This window comes from Schistocerca cancellata, chromosome 1 (genome assembly GCF_023864275.1).
Source record: "Schistocerca cancellata isolate TAMUIC-IGC-003103 chromosome 1, iqSchCanc2.1, whole genome shotgun sequence".
NCBI classification, from domain to species: domain Eukaryota; kingdom Metazoa; phylum Arthropoda; class Insecta; order Orthoptera; family Acrididae; genus Schistocerca; species Schistocerca cancellata.
The window spans coordinates 1254089642-1254106838 of NC_064626.1; the positions used below are offsets into that span (position 1 = coordinate 1254089642).

Consider the following 17197-nt stretch of genomic DNA (forward strand, 5'->3'; position numbering starts at 1 on the left):
ACGCAGGACCCAGTGACTATTCCTCTTTCCTCAAATGAAAAATCCATTGCATGGCAGGTATTTTCAGAATGATGACAAAGTGATTAATACTTCCTGAACAGCAAAAATGCAGGTTTTTATGACCAAGATCTCTGCCATCCATCGCTGGGAAAAAAGGTCACATTGAGTAAATGTGTAAAAAGGACTAACAGCATCGCCAACTTTCATGGTCCAACTTGATATTTTCAGGGTGATAATTAAAACACCATGATGACCCTCAATAATATAATTAATTATACTTTCTGTCAAAAATTAGCTAGTCCACTGAAATAGAAGAAAAAATGTTGTGGTGCATATGAACTGAACATGAGAATTTTGTCAGGCTGGATCTTTAAAGCAAAATTTGCAATCAGTAGTCTTGTTAACTGAAGAGTATCAGTTCTAATGTTCTTTTGCTAATAAACTGGTGGTTCAGTAGATTTACACTTTATTTCCTTAGTCAATTTATTTGTGATATTATATCTGACTAAAACATTACACTCTGAAATGTACATTTGTATTTATGTTGTGCTATTAATAGCATAGAAACACTTAAAACAATTTTTTTTATATTTCATTCCTTTTCAATAGTAATTTCAAACAATCATTTACATTTTATGAATTACAGGACCTCGAACTACTGGAAATGAAGTAAAGAGAACAACTGGATTTGAAACATATTTACATGGACTTCAAAAATTCACAAATTACTCAGTGCGATTACTGGCTTACACAAATGCAGGAGATGGGGTACTGAGCAGCCCAATCTTTTGTACAACTGAACAAGATGGTAAGACAAAGTTATAGCACAATTTTAAGTTATTTTATTACACCTCTGCGTCCACATTAACCACTTGATTCATGTCAAAGTCAGTAACGCTCTTGACAATCAGGAAATTCTACACCAATTTCCTGGAAGAGGAGCAAGTAGAGATAAGTTTTTACAGTGTATGATGCTGCTCTCATCAGGTTGCAGACAAAGGGTCAGGCCTTAATAGTTTTACACCAACCCCACCACCCATTCCTCAACAAGATGGTCATGGAAGAACTCATCCAGAGAAGAGCAGACAGGTTTCAAAGATGTATTGTCTAGCATAAAGTGACAGCAATCAGTAGTGGCATGTGTCTAGTTACCACCATTTGTAACAATGTAATGAACTGCTTAGAATGCCTACGGTTCATTCTCATTACAACAGGAAAAGCTTAGGCAACAAATTATGTCATCTATATGAATTATTATATGGTGAACCATGAGTCCAATTAGCAGAAAAATGATTAAGAATGGTAAGGGTCGGTGAGAGAGAAGAGAAACCAAAATCATATACTTCCACTGTACTGGCAGTGTATGGGCTGCATTCTGCAGAATATTAAAGGAATAGGAACCAAAATTGATGGTAGCAAAGCAAAAACGTAAACACTGAGCTCTGTTTTCAATTGCTTCTTTATAAAGGAACATCCACGACACTGCCCCAGTTTCATTCTCATCCCTTACAAAAATAAGTGATGCAGATATTAATGTCAGTGATTGTGAGAAACAACTGAAATCACCGAAACTGGTCAAGATCCCAGGTACAGAATTCCTGTTACATTCTATACATAATTTGCAGCTCAGTTAGCCATTCCTTTAATATACCACAAATGCCTTTTCTGCTTGTGTCTGTGAATATGCGGATGGATATGTGTGTGTGTGCGAGTGTATACCTGTCCTTTTTTCCCCCTAAGGTAAGTCTTTCCGCTCCCGGGATTGGAATGGCTCCTTACCCTCTCCCTTAAAACCCACATCCTTTCGTCTTTCCCTCTCCTTCCCTCTTTCCTGACGAAGCAACCATTTGTTGCAAAAGCTTGAATTTTGTGTGTATGTTTGTGTTTGTTTGTGTGTCTTTCGACCTGCCAGCGCTTTTGTTTGGTAAGTCTCATCATCTTTCTTTTTAGATATATTTTTTCCACACACTCCTGGAAATGGAAAAAAGAACACATTGACACCGGTGTGTCAGACCCACCATACTTGCTCCGGACACTGCGAGAGGGCTGTACAAGCAATGATCACACGCACGGCACAGCGGACACACCACGAACCGCGCTGTTGGCCGTCGAATGGCGCTAGCTGCGCAGCATTTGTGCACCGCCGCCGTCAGTGTCAGCCAGTTTGCCGTGGCATATGGAGCTCCATCGCAGTCTTTAACACTGGTAGCATGCCGCGACAGCGTGAATGTGAACCGTATGTGCAGTTGACGGACTTTGAGCGAGGGCATATAGTGGGCATGCGGGTGGCCGGGTGGACGTACTGCGGAATTGCTCAACACGTGGGGCGTGAGGTCTCCACAGTACATCGATGTTGTCACCAGTGGTCGGCGGATGGTGCACGTGCCCGTCGACCTGGGACTGGACCGCAGCAACACACGGATGCACGCCAACACCGTAGGATCCTACGCAGTGCCGTAGGGGACCGCACCGCCACTTCCCAGCAAATTGGGGACACTGTTGCTCCTGGGGTATTGTCGGGGACCATTCGCAACCGTCTCCATGAAGCTGGGCTACGGTCCCGCACACCGTTAGGCAGTCTTCCGCTCACGCCCCAACATCGTGCAGCCCGCCTCCAGTGGTGTCGCGACAGGCGTGAATGCAGGGACGAATGGAGACGTGTCGTCTTCAGCGATGAGAGTCGCTTCTGCCTTGGTGCCAATGATGGTCCTATGTGTGTTTGGCGCTGTGCAGGTGAGCGCCACAATCAGTACTGCATACGACCGAGGCACACAGGGCCAACACCCAGCATCATGGTGTGGGGAGCGATCTCCTACACTGGCCGTACACCACTGGTGATCGTCGAGGGGACACAGAATAGTGCACGGTACATCCAAACCGTCATCGAACCCATCGTTCTACCATTCCTAGACCGGCAAGGGAACTTGCTGTTCCAACAGGACAATGCATGTCCGCATGTATCCCGTGCCACCCAACGTGCTCTAGAAGGTGTAAGTCAACTACCCTGGCCAGCAACATCTCCGGATCTGTCCCCCATTGAGCATGTTTGGGACTGGATGAAGCGTCGTCTCACACGGTCTGCACATCCAGCACGAACGCTGGTCCAACTGAGGCGCCAGGTGGAAATGGCATGGCAAGCCGTTCCACAGGACTACATCCAGCACCTCTACGATCGTCTCCATGGGAGAATAGCAGCCTGCATTGCTGCGAAAGGTGGATATACACTGTACTAGTGCCGACATTGTGCATGCTCTGTTGCCTGTGTCTATGTGCCTGTGGTTCTGTCAGTGTGATCATGTGATGTATCTGACCCCAGGAATGTGTCAATAAAGTTTCCCCTTCCTGGGACAATGAATTCACAGTGTTCTTATTTCAATTTCCAGGAGTGTGTATATATATATATATATATATATATATATATATATATATATATATATATATATATATATATATATATATATATATATGGTTATAATAGAAGGAAACATTCCATGAAGGAAAAATATACCTAAAAACAAAGATGATGTGACTTACCAAATGAAAGTGCTGGCAGGTCGACAGACACACAAACGAACACAAACATACACACAAAATTCAAGCTTTCGCAACAAACTGTTGCCTCATCAGGAAAGAGGGAAGGAGAGGGAAAGACGAAAGGATGTGGGTTTTAAGGGAGAGGGTAAGGAGTCATTCCAGTCCCGGGAGCGGAAAGACTTACCTTATGGGGAAAAAAGGACGGGTATACACTCGCACACACACACACATATCCATCCACACATATACAGACACAAGCAGACATATTTAAAGACAAAGAGTTTTGTCTTTAAATATGTCTGCTTGTGTCTGTATATGTGTGGATGGATATGTGTGTGTGTGTGCGAGTGTATACCCGTCCTTTTTTCCCCATAAGGTAAGTCTTTCCGCTCCCGGGACTGGAATGCCTCCTTACCCTCTCCCTTAAAACCCACATCCTTTCGTCTTTCCCTCTCCTTCCCTCTTTCCTGATGAGGCAACAGTTTGTTGCGAAAGCTTGAATTTTGTGTGTATGTTTGTGTTCGTTTGTGTGTCTGTCGACCTGCCAGCACTTTCATTTGGTAAGTCACATCATCTTTGTTTTTAGGTATATATATATATATATATATATATATATATATAAAAAGAAAGATGATGGGACTTACCAAACAAAAGCGCTGGCAGGTCGATAGACACACAAACATACACACAAAATTCTAGCTTTCGCAACCAACGGTTGCCTCGTCAGGAAAGAGGGAAGGAGAGGGAAAGACAAAAGGGTTTGGGTTTTAAGGGAGAGGGTAAGGAGTCATTCCAATCCCGGGAGCGGAAAGACTTACCTTAGGGGGAAAAAAGGACAGGTATACACTCGCACACACACACATATCCATTTGCATATACACAGACACAAGCAGACATTTGTAAAGGTAAAGAGTTTGGGCAGAGATGTCAGTCGGGGCGGAAGTACAGAGGCAAAGATGATGTTGAAAGACAGGTGAGGTATGAGCGGCGGCAAATTGAAATTAGAAATTAGCGGAGATTGAGGCCTGGTGGATAGCGAGAAGAGAGGATATGCTGAAGGGCAAGTTCCCATCTCCGGAGTTCTGACAGGTTGGTGTTAGTGGGAAGTACCCAGATAACCCGGACGGTGTAACACTGTGCCAAGATGTGCTGGCCGTGCACCAAGGCATGTTTAGCCACAGGGTGATCCTCATTACCAACAAACACTGTCTGCCTGTGTCCATTCATGCGAATGGACAGTTTGTTGCTGGTCATTCCCACATAGAACGCTTCACAGTGTAGGCAGGTCAGTTGGTAAATCACGTGGGTGCTTTCACACATGGCTCTGCCTTTGATCGTGTACACCTTCCGGGTTACAGGACTGGGATAGGTGGTGGTGGGAGGGTGCATGGGATAGGTTTTACACCGGGGGCGGTTACAGGGGTAGGAGCCAGAGGGTAGGGAAGGTGGTTTGGGGATTTCATAGGGATGAACTAAGAGGTTACGAAGGTTAGGTGGATGGCGGAAAGACACTCTTGGTGGAGTGGGGAGGATTTCATGACGGATGGATCTCATTTCAGGGCAGGATTTGAGGAAGACGTATCCCTGCTGGAGAGCCACATTCAGAATCTGATCCGGTCCCGGAAAGTATCCTGTCACAAGTGGGGCACTTTTGGGGTTCTTCTGTGGAAGGTTCCGGGTTTGAGGAGATGAGGAAGTGGCTCTGGTTATTTGCTTCTGTACCAGGTCGGGAGGGTAGTTACGGGATGCAAAAGCTGTTTTCAGGTTGTTGGTGTAATGGTTCAAGGATTCCGGACTGGAGCAGATTCGTTTGCCACGAAGACCTAGGCTGTAGGGAAGGGACCGTTTGATGTGGAATGGGTGGCAGCTGTCATAATGGAGGTACTGTTGCTTGTTGGTGGGTTTGATGTGGACGGACGTGTGAAGCTGGCCATTGGACAGGTGGAGGTCAACATCAAGGAAAGTGGCATGGGATTTAGAGTAGGACCAGGTGAATCTGATGGAACCAAAGGAGTTGAGGTTGGAGAGGAAATTCTGGAGTTATTCTTCACTGTGAGTCCAGATCATGAAAATGTCATCAATAAATCTGTACCAAACTTTGGGTTGGCAGGCCTGGGTAACCAAGAAGGCTTTCTCTAAGCGACCCATGAATAGGTTGGCGTACGAGGGGGCCATCCTGGTACCCATGGGTGTTCCCTTTAATTGATGGTATGTCTGGCCTTCAAAAGTGAAGAAGTTGTGGGTCAGGATGAAGCTGGCTAAGGTAATGAGGAAAGAGGTTTTAGGTAGGGCGGCAGGTGATCGGCGTGAAAGGAAGAGCTCCATCGCAGCGAGGCCCTGGACATGAGGAATATTTGTGTATAAGGAAGTGTCATCAATGGTTACAAGGATGGTTTCCGGGGGTAACAGACTGGGTAGGGATTCCAGGCGTTCGAGAAAGTGGTTGGTGTCTTTGATGAAGGATGGGAGACTGCATGTAATGGGTTGAAGGTGTTGATCTACGTAGGCAGAGATGCATTCTGTGGGGGCTTGGTAACCAGCTACAATGGGACGGCCGGGATGATTGGGTTTGTGAATTTTGGGAAGAATGTAGAAGGTAGGGGTGCGGGGTGTTGGTGGGGTCAGGAGGTTGATGGAGTCAGGTGAAAGGTTTTGTAGGGGGCCTAAGGTTCTGAGGATTCCTTGAAGCTCTGCCTGGACATCAGGAATGGGATTACCATGGCAGACTTTGTAAGTAGTGTTGTCTGAAAGCTGACGTAGTCCCTCAGCCACATACTCCCGACGATCAAGTACCACAGTCGTGGAACCTTTGTCCGCCGGAAGAATGACGATGGATTGGTCAGCCTTCAGATCACGGATAGCCTGGGCTTCAGCAGTGGTGATGTTGGGAGTAGGATTAAGGTTTTTTAAGAAGGATTGAGAGGCAAGGCTGGAAGTCAGAAATTCCTGGAAGGTTAGGAGAGGGTGATTTTGAGGAAGAGGAGATGGGTCCCGCTGTGACGGAGGACGGAACTGTTCCAGGCATGGTTCAATTTGGATAGTATCTTGGGGAGTTGGATCATTAGGAGTAGGATTAGGATCATTTTTCTTCATGGCAAAGTGATATTTCCAGCAGAGAGTATGGGTGTAGGACAGTAAATCTTTGATGAGGGCTGTTTGGTTAAATCTGGGAGTGGGGCTGAAGGTGAGGCCTTTGGATAGGACAGAGGTTTCGGATTGGGAGAGAGGTTTGGAGGAGAGGTTAACTACTGAATTGGGGTGTTGTGGTTCCAGATTGTGTTGATTGGAATTTTGAGGTTTTGGAGGGAGTGGAGCTGGAAGTGGGAGATTGAGTAGATGGGAGAGACTGGGTTTGTGTGCAATGAGAGGAGGTTGAGGTTTGCTGGAAAGGTTGTGAAGGGTGAGTGAGTTGCCTTTCCGGAGGTGGGAAACCAGGAGATTGGATAGTTTTTTAAGGTGGAGTGTGGCATGCTGTTCTAATTTGCGGTTGGCCTGTAGGAGGATGCTCTGAACAACCGGTGTGGATGTGGGAGAGGAAAGATTGAGGACTTTTATTAGGGACAGGAGTTGATGGGTGTGTTGATTGGCTAAGTCGATGTGTAGGTGAAGGATTAGGTGGGTGAGGGCAATGGATTGTTCGGTTTGGAACTGGTATAGGGACTGATGGAAAGAAGGTTTGCAGCCAGAGATGGGAACTTTAAGTGTGAGGCCTTTGGGGGCGATGTCAAATGTCAGACAAGCCTGAGAAAATACAATATGGGAGTGTAATCTGGCTAGGGCGAAGGCATGTTTGCGGAGGGAATGTAAATAAAACTTAATGGGGTCGTTGTGGAGGTGTTGTGAGGGTGACATGGTACTAGAAGGTGGAAAGTGGAACATGAGGCTGAAATGAAAATGAAAATAAATATAAAAATATATGGGGAGAGATAAAGGTAAAACTAGAAAGCAAATGGAGATCTGGTGAACCTGGTCCTACTCTAAATCCCATGCCACTTTCCTTGACGTTGACCTCCAACTGTCCAATGGCCAGCTTCACATGTCCGTCCACATCAAACCCACCAACAAGCAACAGTACCTCCATTATGACAGCTGCCACCCATTCCACATCAAACGGTCCCTTCCCTACAGCCTAGGTCTTCGTGGCAAACGAATCTGCTCCAGTCCGGAATCCTTGAACCATTACACCAACAACCTGAAAACAGCTTTTGCATCCCGTAACTACCCTCCCGACCTGGTACAGAAGCAAATAACCAGAGCCACTTCCTCATCTCCTCAAACCCGGAACCTTCCACAGAAGAACCCCAAAAGTGCCCCACTTGTGACAGGATACTTTCCGGGACTGGATCAGATTCTGAATGTGGCTCTCCAGCAGGGATACGACTTCCTCAAATCCTGCCCTGAAATGAGATCCATCCTTCATGAAATCCTCCCCACTCCACCAAGAGTGTCTTTCCGCCGTCCACCTAACCTTCGTAACCTCTTAGTTCATCCCTATGAAATCCCCAAACCACCTTCCCTACCCTCTGGCTCCTACCCCTGTAACCGCCAGCTCATCTTGCCCAAACTCTTTGCCTTTACAAATGTCTGCTTGTGTCTGTGTATATGCGGATGGATATGTGTGTGTGTGCGAGTGTATACCTGTCCTTTTTTCCCCCTAAGGTAAGTCTTTCCGCTCCCGGGATTGGAATGACTCCTTACCCTCTCCCTTAAAACCCATATCCTTTTGTCTTTCCTTCTCCTTCCCTCTTTCCTGATGAGGCAACCGTTGGTTGCAAAAGCTAGAATTTTGTGTGTATGTTTGTGTTTGTTTGTGTGTCTATCGACCTGCCAGCGCTTTTGTTTGTTACGTCTCATCATCTTTCTTTTTAAATATATTTTTCCCATGTGGAATGTTTCCCTCTATTATATATATATATATATATATATATATATATATATATATATATATATCCTTTCATCTTTCCCTCTCCTTCCCTCTTTCCTGATGAGGCAACAGTTTGTTGCGAAAGCTTGAATTTTGTGTGTATGTTTGTGTTCGTTTGTGTGTCTGTCGACCTGTCAGCACTTTCATTTGGTAAGTCACATCATCTTTGTTTATATATATATATATATATATATATATATATATATATATATATATATATATATATATATATATATAATAGAGGGAAACATTCCACGTGGGAAAAATATATTTAAAAAGAAAGATGATGAGACTTACCAAACAAAAGCGCTGGCAGGTCGATAGACACACAAACAAACACAAACATACACACAAAATCTAGCTTTCGCAACCAATGGTTGCCTCGTCAGGAAAGAGGGAAGGAGAGGGAAAGACAAAAGGATTTGGGTTTTAAGGGAGAGGGTAAGGAGTCATTCCAATCCCGGGAGCGGAAAGACTTACCTTAGGGGGAAAAAAGGCCTTTACAAATGTCTGCTTGTGTCTGTGTATATGAGGATGGATATGTGTGTGTGTGCGAGTGTATACCAGTCCTTTTTTCCCCCTAAGGTAAGTCTTTCCGCTCCCGGGATTGGAATGACTCCTTACCCTCTCCCTTAAAACCCAAATCCTTTTGTCTTTCCCTCTCCTTCCCTCTTTCCTGACGAGGCAACCATTGGTTGCGAAAGCTAGATTTTGTGTGTATGTTTGTGTTTGTTTGTGTGTCTATCGACCTGCCAGCGCTTTTGTTTGGTAAGTCTCTATATATATATATATATATATATATATATATATATATATATATATATATATATATATATATATATATATATATATTTAAAAAGAAAGATGATGAGACTTACCCAACAAAAGCGCAGGCAGGTCGATAGACACACAAATAAACACAAACATACACACAAAACTCTAGCTTTCGCAACCAACGGTTGCCTCGTCAGGAAAGAGGGAAGGAGAAGGAAAGACAAAAGGATATGGGTTTTAAGGGAGAGGGTAAGGAGTCATTCCAATCCCGGGAGCGGAAAGACTTACCTTAGGGGGAAAAAAGGACAGGTATACACTCGCACACACAAACATATCCATCCATACATACAAGACACAAGCAGACATTTGTAAAGGCAAAGAGTTTGAGCAGAGATGTCAGTCGGGACGGAAGTATAGAGGCAAAGATGATGTTGAAAGACAGGTGAGGTATGAGCGGCGGCAGATTGAAATTAGGAATTAGCGGAGATTGAGGCCTGGCGGATAGCGAGAAGAGAGGATATGCTGAAGGGCAAGTTCCCATCTCCGGAGTTCTGACAGGTTGGTGTTAGTGGGAAGTATCCAGATAACCCGGACGGTGTAACACTGTGCCAAGATGTGCTGGCCGTGCACCAAGGCATGTTTAGCCACAGGGTGATCCTCATTACCAACAAACACTGTCTGCCTGTGTCCATTCATGCGAATGGACAGTTTGTTGCTGGTCATTCCCACATAGAACGCTTCACAGTGTAGGCAGGTCAGTTGGTAAATCACGTGGGTGCTTTCACACGTGGCTCTGCCTTTGATCGTGTACACCTTCCGGGTTACAGGACTGGAATAGGTGGTGGTGGGAGGGTGCATGGGACCGGTTTTACACCGGGGGCGGTTACAGGGATAGGAGCCAGAGGGTAGGGAAGGTGGTTTGGGGATTTCATAGGGATGAACTAAGAGGTTACGAAGGTTAGGTGGACGGCGGAAAGACACTCTTGGTGGAGTGGGGAGGATTTCATGAAGGATGGATCTCATTTCAGGGCAGGATTTGAGGAAGTCGTATCCCTGCTGGAGAGCCACATTCAGAATCTGATCCAGTCCCGGAAAGTATCCTGTCACAAGTGGGGCACTTTTGGGGTTCTTCTGTGGAAGGTTCCGGGTTTGAGGAGATGAGGAAGTGGCTCTGGTTATTTGCTTCTGTACCAGGTCGGGAGGGTAGTTACGGGATGCAAAAGCTGTTTTCAGGTTGTTGGTGTAATGGTTCAAGGATTCCGGACTGGAGTAGATTCGTTTGCCACGAAGACCTAGGCTGTAGGGAAGGGACCGTTTGATGTGGAATGGGTGGCAGCTGTCATAATGGAGGTACTGTTGCTTGTTGGTGGGTTTGATGTGGACGGACGTGTGAAGCTGGCCATTGGACAGGTGGAGGTCAACGTCAAGGAAAGTGGCATGGGATTTAGAGTAGGACCAGGTGAATCTGATGGAACCAAAGGAGTTGAGGTTGGAGAGGAAATTCTGGAGTTCTTCTTCACTGTGAGTCCAGATCATGAAAATGTCATCAATAAATCTGTACCAAACTTTGGGTTGGCAGGCCTGGGTAACCAAGAAGTCTTCCTCTAAGCGACCCATGAATAGGTTGGCGTACGAGGGGGCCATCCTGGTACCCATGGCTGTTCCCTTTAATTGTTGGTATGTCTGGCCTTCAAAAGTGAAGAAGTTGTGGGTCAGGATGAAGCTGGCTAAGGTAATGAGGAAAGAAGTTTTAGGTAGGGCGGCAGGTGATCGGCGTGAAAGGAAGTGCTCCATCGCAGCCCCACTTGTGACAGGATACTTTCCGGGACTGGATCAGATTCTGAATGTGGCTCTCCAGCAGGGATACGACTTCCTCAAATCCTGCCCTGAAATGAGATCCATCCTTCATGAAATCCTCCCCACTCCACCAAGAGTGTCTTTCCGCCGTCCACCTAACCTTCGTAACCTCTTAGTTCATCCCTATGAAATCCCCAAACCACCTTCCCTACCCTCTGGCTCCTACCCCTGTAACCGCCCCCGGTGTAAAACCTGTCCCATGCACCCTCCCACCACCACCTATTCCAGTCCTGTAACCCGGAAGGTGTACACGATCAAAGGCAGAGCCACGTGTGAAAGCACCCACGTGATTTACCAACTGACCTGCCTACACTGTGAAGCGTTCTATGTGGGAATGACCAGCAACAAACTGTCCATTCGCATGAATGGACACAGGCAGACAGTGTTTGTTGGTAATGAGGATCACCCTGTGGCTAAACATGCCTTGGTGCACGGCCAGCACATCTTGGCACAGTGTTACACCGTCCGGGTTATCTGGATACTTCCCACTAACACCAACCTGTCAGAACTCCGGAGATGGGAACTTGCCCTTCAGCATATCCTCTCTTCTCGCTATCCGCCAGGCCTCAATCTCCGCTAATTCCTAATTTCAATCTGCCGCCGCTCATACCTCACCTGTCTTTCAACATCATCTTTGCCTCTATACTTCCGTCCCAACTGACATCTCTGCTCAAACTCTTTGCCTTTACAAATGTCTGCTTGTGTCTTGTATGTATGGATGGATATGTGTGTGTGTGCGAGTGTATACCTGTCCTTTTTTCCCCCTAAGGTAAGTCTTTCCGCTCCCGGGATTGGAATGACTCCTTACCCTCTCCCTTAAAACCCATATCCTTTTGTCTTTCCTTCTCCTTCCCTCTTTCCTGACGAGGCAACCGTTGGTTGCGAAAGCTAGAGTTTTGTGTGTATGTTTGTGTTTATTTGTGTGTCTATCGACCTGCCTGCGCTTTTGTTGGGTAAGTCTCATCATCTTTCTTTTTAAATATATTTTTCCCACGTGGAATGTTTCCCTCTATTATATATATATATATATATATATATATATATATATATATATATATATATATATATATATATATATATATATATATATATATATATATATATATATATATATACACAAAAAATGCATTTCTGTAATTTTGCCAACAACATGTTAACAGCTACATAATGGGTATTGCAGTCAGTTGTAAATGTTACACGAGGTAGGACCTGTGGTGGATGTACAGCATCTCAGTCACTTCTAAAAGGATTTGAAAATGTATTATAAGTCTAGAGACTTACAAAATTCCATGTGTGTTTGTGGATTTCAGAAAAAAATATTTGCAGTTGATTTTGCAGACTCTCACTCTAAATTGTAAAGTGGTTCTCAACACTTAGTAAACACTTCCACAAGTTTCAGGCTCACAATATTTTCCACAGTGTGTCTAAAGATCTTGTGGTTATTTTATGGAACACCGTGAGTGCATGAGTGATTAGAACTCCCCCCCCCCCCCCCTCCGAGGAATCACAGCTATCGCTCGAGCACTGAACTGTTGATAACAAAGTAAGACTATCAGTCTGTTGTCATTCTCCCAGTTCATACTAACATGTGAAATACATTATTTATTTTGTAAACTATAGCTGTGCAGGATTAGCCGAGCGGTCTAAGGTGCTGCAGTCATGGACTGTGCGGCTGATCCCGGCGGAGGTGCGAGTCCTCCTTCGGGCATGGGTGTGTGTGTTTGTCCTTAGGATAATTTAGGTTAAGTAGTGTGTAAGCTTAGGAACTGATGACCTTAGCAGTTAAGTCCCATAGGATTTCACACACATTTGAAAATTTTTTGTAAACTATAGTCACATTGTGGTCAGGATATTTATTTTCCACTAACCATATCCCTCCTCCAATTTAATCAGTACTCCTTTAAATATCAAAGTAGTAATCACACGTGCTGTATGTGTATGGCAGCTAATCATGCAGTGCTATATGTGTGACAGATTCTAGAAGTAAATGTGCAAATGTAGCCAATGAAAATTAAAACCTGTTACACACTTTATTTAGTCCTTGGATACTTCACTCTACACAATTAATATTGTTGCACTTTCATGAAACCCTCAGGATTTGTGTTAAGCCTAGTCAGTCAGTCAGTCAGTCAGGCTCCAGCTCTCACCTCTCACCTGTTATGTACCAGTAGACCAGCAAGTTACATATTTATCTTTTTCTGTATTTTCTTTGCAGTTTAATTCTTAATTTTTTTGGATTAAGTGGTATAATCACATATTTTTGTAACTGAAAATGTAGATTCATGCAGTCTTAGCAAAGTTGTCCTTTCTTTTGACCAGCCAGCTACACGGCTCAGTAGGAATTAGTCCCATTGGTGACACAACAGGAGGGTGGCAGGTTGCATATTTAGGACTGTCACAGTTCTTGTGTAGTTTACTGCTCACGTCAGTTATGCTAGGATGGGCAGGATTTGTTCATACTGTGTGTGGACACAGGAGCAGCTGGCTGCAGTTCATAAACAGCTGCCGGCCACGGTGGTCTAGCGGTTCTGGCACTGCAGTCCGGAACCGCGGGACTGCTACGGTCGCAGGTTCGAATCCTGCCTCGGGCATGGGTGTGTGTGATGTCCTTAGGTTAGTTTGGTTTAAGTACTTCTAAGTTCTAGGGGACTTATGACCTAAGATGTTGAGTCCCATAGTGCTCAGAGCCATTTGAACCATAAACAGCTCAGTGTACTTCTGGCTATGGTCAGCTATCTTCAGGCCACTGCCTTGGGTTGTAGCGGTTGCAGAGAATCTGGCATATCACATGGAACACCTCAGGAGTCACTTGTTTCACCCCTGGGCTCTGTTGTCAATGCAATGCTGGGGTGCAAGGAGAGATTACAATTTGCAGTATTTCTCCCAGAGCTGACTGCAGTCCTTTGGTTTGGAGCTAAGAAGTGGGTCTCGAGCAAAGGCTTCATCACTTCTGTGACAATCGTGACTGCAAATTTTTGGTACTGTTATTGAGTGAAGAGTTGTAGGACCCCCCTTGATAGGTCAGGGGTGCACTACACAAAGGAAGCAGATACTCGGGCAGCAGAGTACTTATGGAGTGCACAATAGTTTGAGGTACTCTGATGAATATTTGCCAGTTGAGACACAGATAGTGAAATTAGACCACATTCAGTGTAAAGATCCTTCAACTGTCAAAATTTTATAAGTAAATGTTTGAAGTATTCAACACAAAGTTCTCAAATTTACTAGCCTTCAGGAAATCTGTCACACTCAAATTATCCTCGAGACCGAGAGCCGACAGAAACCTGAAGTAGAAAGCTCTGAAATATTTAATGAGTAATGGAACACATATCGGAATGACAGATTAGATACTATAAGAGGAGGAGTATTCATTGCTGCTGACAAGAATATTGTCTATATTCATATCAGATTTGAATGTGACTGTGAAGCTCTCTGGATGCACATAACCAGTGATGGCCTGTGAGTATACATTCTGAGTGTTCACAAAGTTTTAGCTTTAGATAAATATGAGAGTATGAAGTTAATAGCATCTGCTGTAGAACACTTATGCTTATCAACATGTTTATACAACTACAGCCACGTTCAGTAACAATAATACCATTAATAACAATAACAGTCATAATTCATTAATTAAAACTTCCAGGCTGAATAGCTGTAGTCCATATATAAAACTTCTTCTCCCTCCTGACGTTTCGTTGCCTACTGCGGGCAACATCTTCCGAGGTGAGTCACCTCGGAACATGTTGCCCGCAGTAGGCAACGAAATGTCAGGAAGGAGAAGTTTTATATATGAACCATGGCAATTCAGCCCGGAAGCTATAATTAATGAAGACGCCAGCTGTGAGAGCTTACATGTTATGAACAGTCATAATAATAATAATAATAATAATAATAATAATAATAATCATAACTTGTCTAAGAAAAGAATTTTTTTTTCTGTAATTAAGTACAGTTTAGGACAATAATGAAATAATGTTTAAGGTTTTGCTACTCTCCATTCCACATTTTTGTGTAAGTAGGAGTTTTCATGCTTTTATATTTTTTCAGAAAAATGTGTAAGATCCATAACACATGTATTAGTTAACAAATTAACTTCTGAGCTGAAAATCAGAGATTCTTATGTTGCACTCATGCAACAACTTATGCTTATCATGCACTTCTTTATCAAATGTATGCTTGTATTCATACTTGTTTGATTTTGTCAGTTTCTTAGTCAACAGATCTGATCTGGGAGGACCTAGTTCATTTGTGGCTAGCTTTTACTGGTAATTTTCTTTCATGTTAGTGCTTGAAACAGATTAAACAGCGTTGATGAATTTTTATCTACAATGTAAATATGTGAAAAATTTAAATAGTTTATACAATTAAGGCCAAAATAAGAAATGTGTACATGTAGATTTATCTGTGTATTATATGTCGTGTATTACATATATGTGTGTGTCTGTATAATTAAGGCCAAAAGTATGAAATGTGTGTGTGTAAAATTTATTTGTGTGTTTGTGAAATGTTATTCCCATATGTTAGAGTTATATTGCTATACGTATACGGAAAACCATACAACAGTTTTTCTGTTAAACTTTATTGCAAATTATTTGACTTGTCCTATATCATTACATACCCCTGTACAGTGTATGATTCACAGGACCAATAAATATACAATACAATACAATATAATGTTGACACTGCACACAAAGCCACACAGTTAACAACCAACTGCCAACTGCAAACTCCCTTTCGTGGAAATGATTAAATTCAAGTGGCACTGTCTACGAACATGGTCACTTGACTAGACTACAAATGAGGCACTGAGAACCATACGGGCCATAAGCATACCAGCGCCAATCCCACATTTAAGTGAATATCTTAGAAACCAGTGAGACAGCTTTTCATGCTCATATACGCAGTGTGGTCCTGCAGCACAGATAAACCTGACCCAGCGTAAAATCAACAGATGTCAGAAGCAAGAATAAATGCTACAGAGTCACAATCTACAATGATTTGCTATATAGTTCTCAGTGGTTCTCAGCACCTCGAATGGATTACTGTATGATAAAATCTAGAACTTATACTACATCTCATTCAGAATCCCACAAAACAGGTTTCTCTGTCAGTATAACTATAACATATACTGATGTCTGATCTAATTTTACTATATGGTATAGTGAGTGAATTGGCATATCTGAGGCATGTGCTACCATCTAGCGGAATTATGCCCAGCAAATGGAGATAAAAGTTTGCTGCAGTGTGCTATCACCTGGTGACATTGATGTAAACTAGCAGTTGAGCAGTAAGGCCTAGCTGTGCATGCTGTGAACCAGGCATGTTGTTTATCAAATTGTATGTGTTTGTCCCATAAAACAATTATGTCACACCAGTTGTGGATGCGCAAAAGCTCCTTAAAACGTGCTCAACCAAAGGTGTGCTTGCAATCCTGATGCCAAGTTTCACAGAGTTTAGAGGAGTATCAATGTAGCATGGCGCAATAGATTTAGTGCCATGTATTTCAGATTGCTGCAGCTACATTATGCTTAACAGCATCCAAAGAAAAATAACCAATAAATCCACAAGGAGTCAAAAGTTAGGGTGTTCACGTGCTTTTGTGCTATTACGCAATGGTCCCCACTGCATGTAACAGTTCTAGGTGATATCAAAGCTAATTGTTGGATGTTTTTGGTGGCCAGCCTATTCTGCTATTCAGTTTTAGAGTCATCAAAGAAAGTCTAGGCTCAGTAGCACAAAAATACCCAGATCATGCAACATTAGTTGGAGACAACTTTAACCTCTGAGTATAGACTGGGACATCTGTGGATTCATTGCAGAGAGTACAGACAGGCAGTATCTTAAAGTACTTTTGAACATATTTTCCAAAAGATAGATGTGTGGAAATGTACAACAACATCACCATCATACCTTAGCAAAAGGCTGGTCCTATGCAAAATTGCTGAGTGGATTGAAGGCTTCTGTCCAGTCACTCATTGACCAGTCTGGAGTGGCCTAGAAGATAGCAAAAGGAAACCAGAAGTATTAAATTTGTTCATGCAGGAGGATTGTGCAAACATACTGTCATTTGACTATTGCTAGACTCCGATATGGAGGACTTAGTAATAG

The 17197-nt window shown here is 43.6% G+C and overlaps 1 protein-coding gene across 1 annotated transcript in view; it reads left to right on the top strand.

Annotated features, from left to right (window-relative positions):
- Nucleotides 1-17197, top strand: part of LOC126143752 (Down syndrome cell adhesion molecule-like protein Dscam2) — a 726918-nt gene that overhangs the window by 567535 nt on the left and 142186 nt on the right. The window contains exon 24 of the mRNA XM_049915449.1: nucleotides 647-808. Coding sequence (XP_049771406.1) covers nucleotides 647-808 — 162 coding nt within the window. The remainder of the gene's footprint in view (nucleotides 1-646; nucleotides 809-17197) is intronic.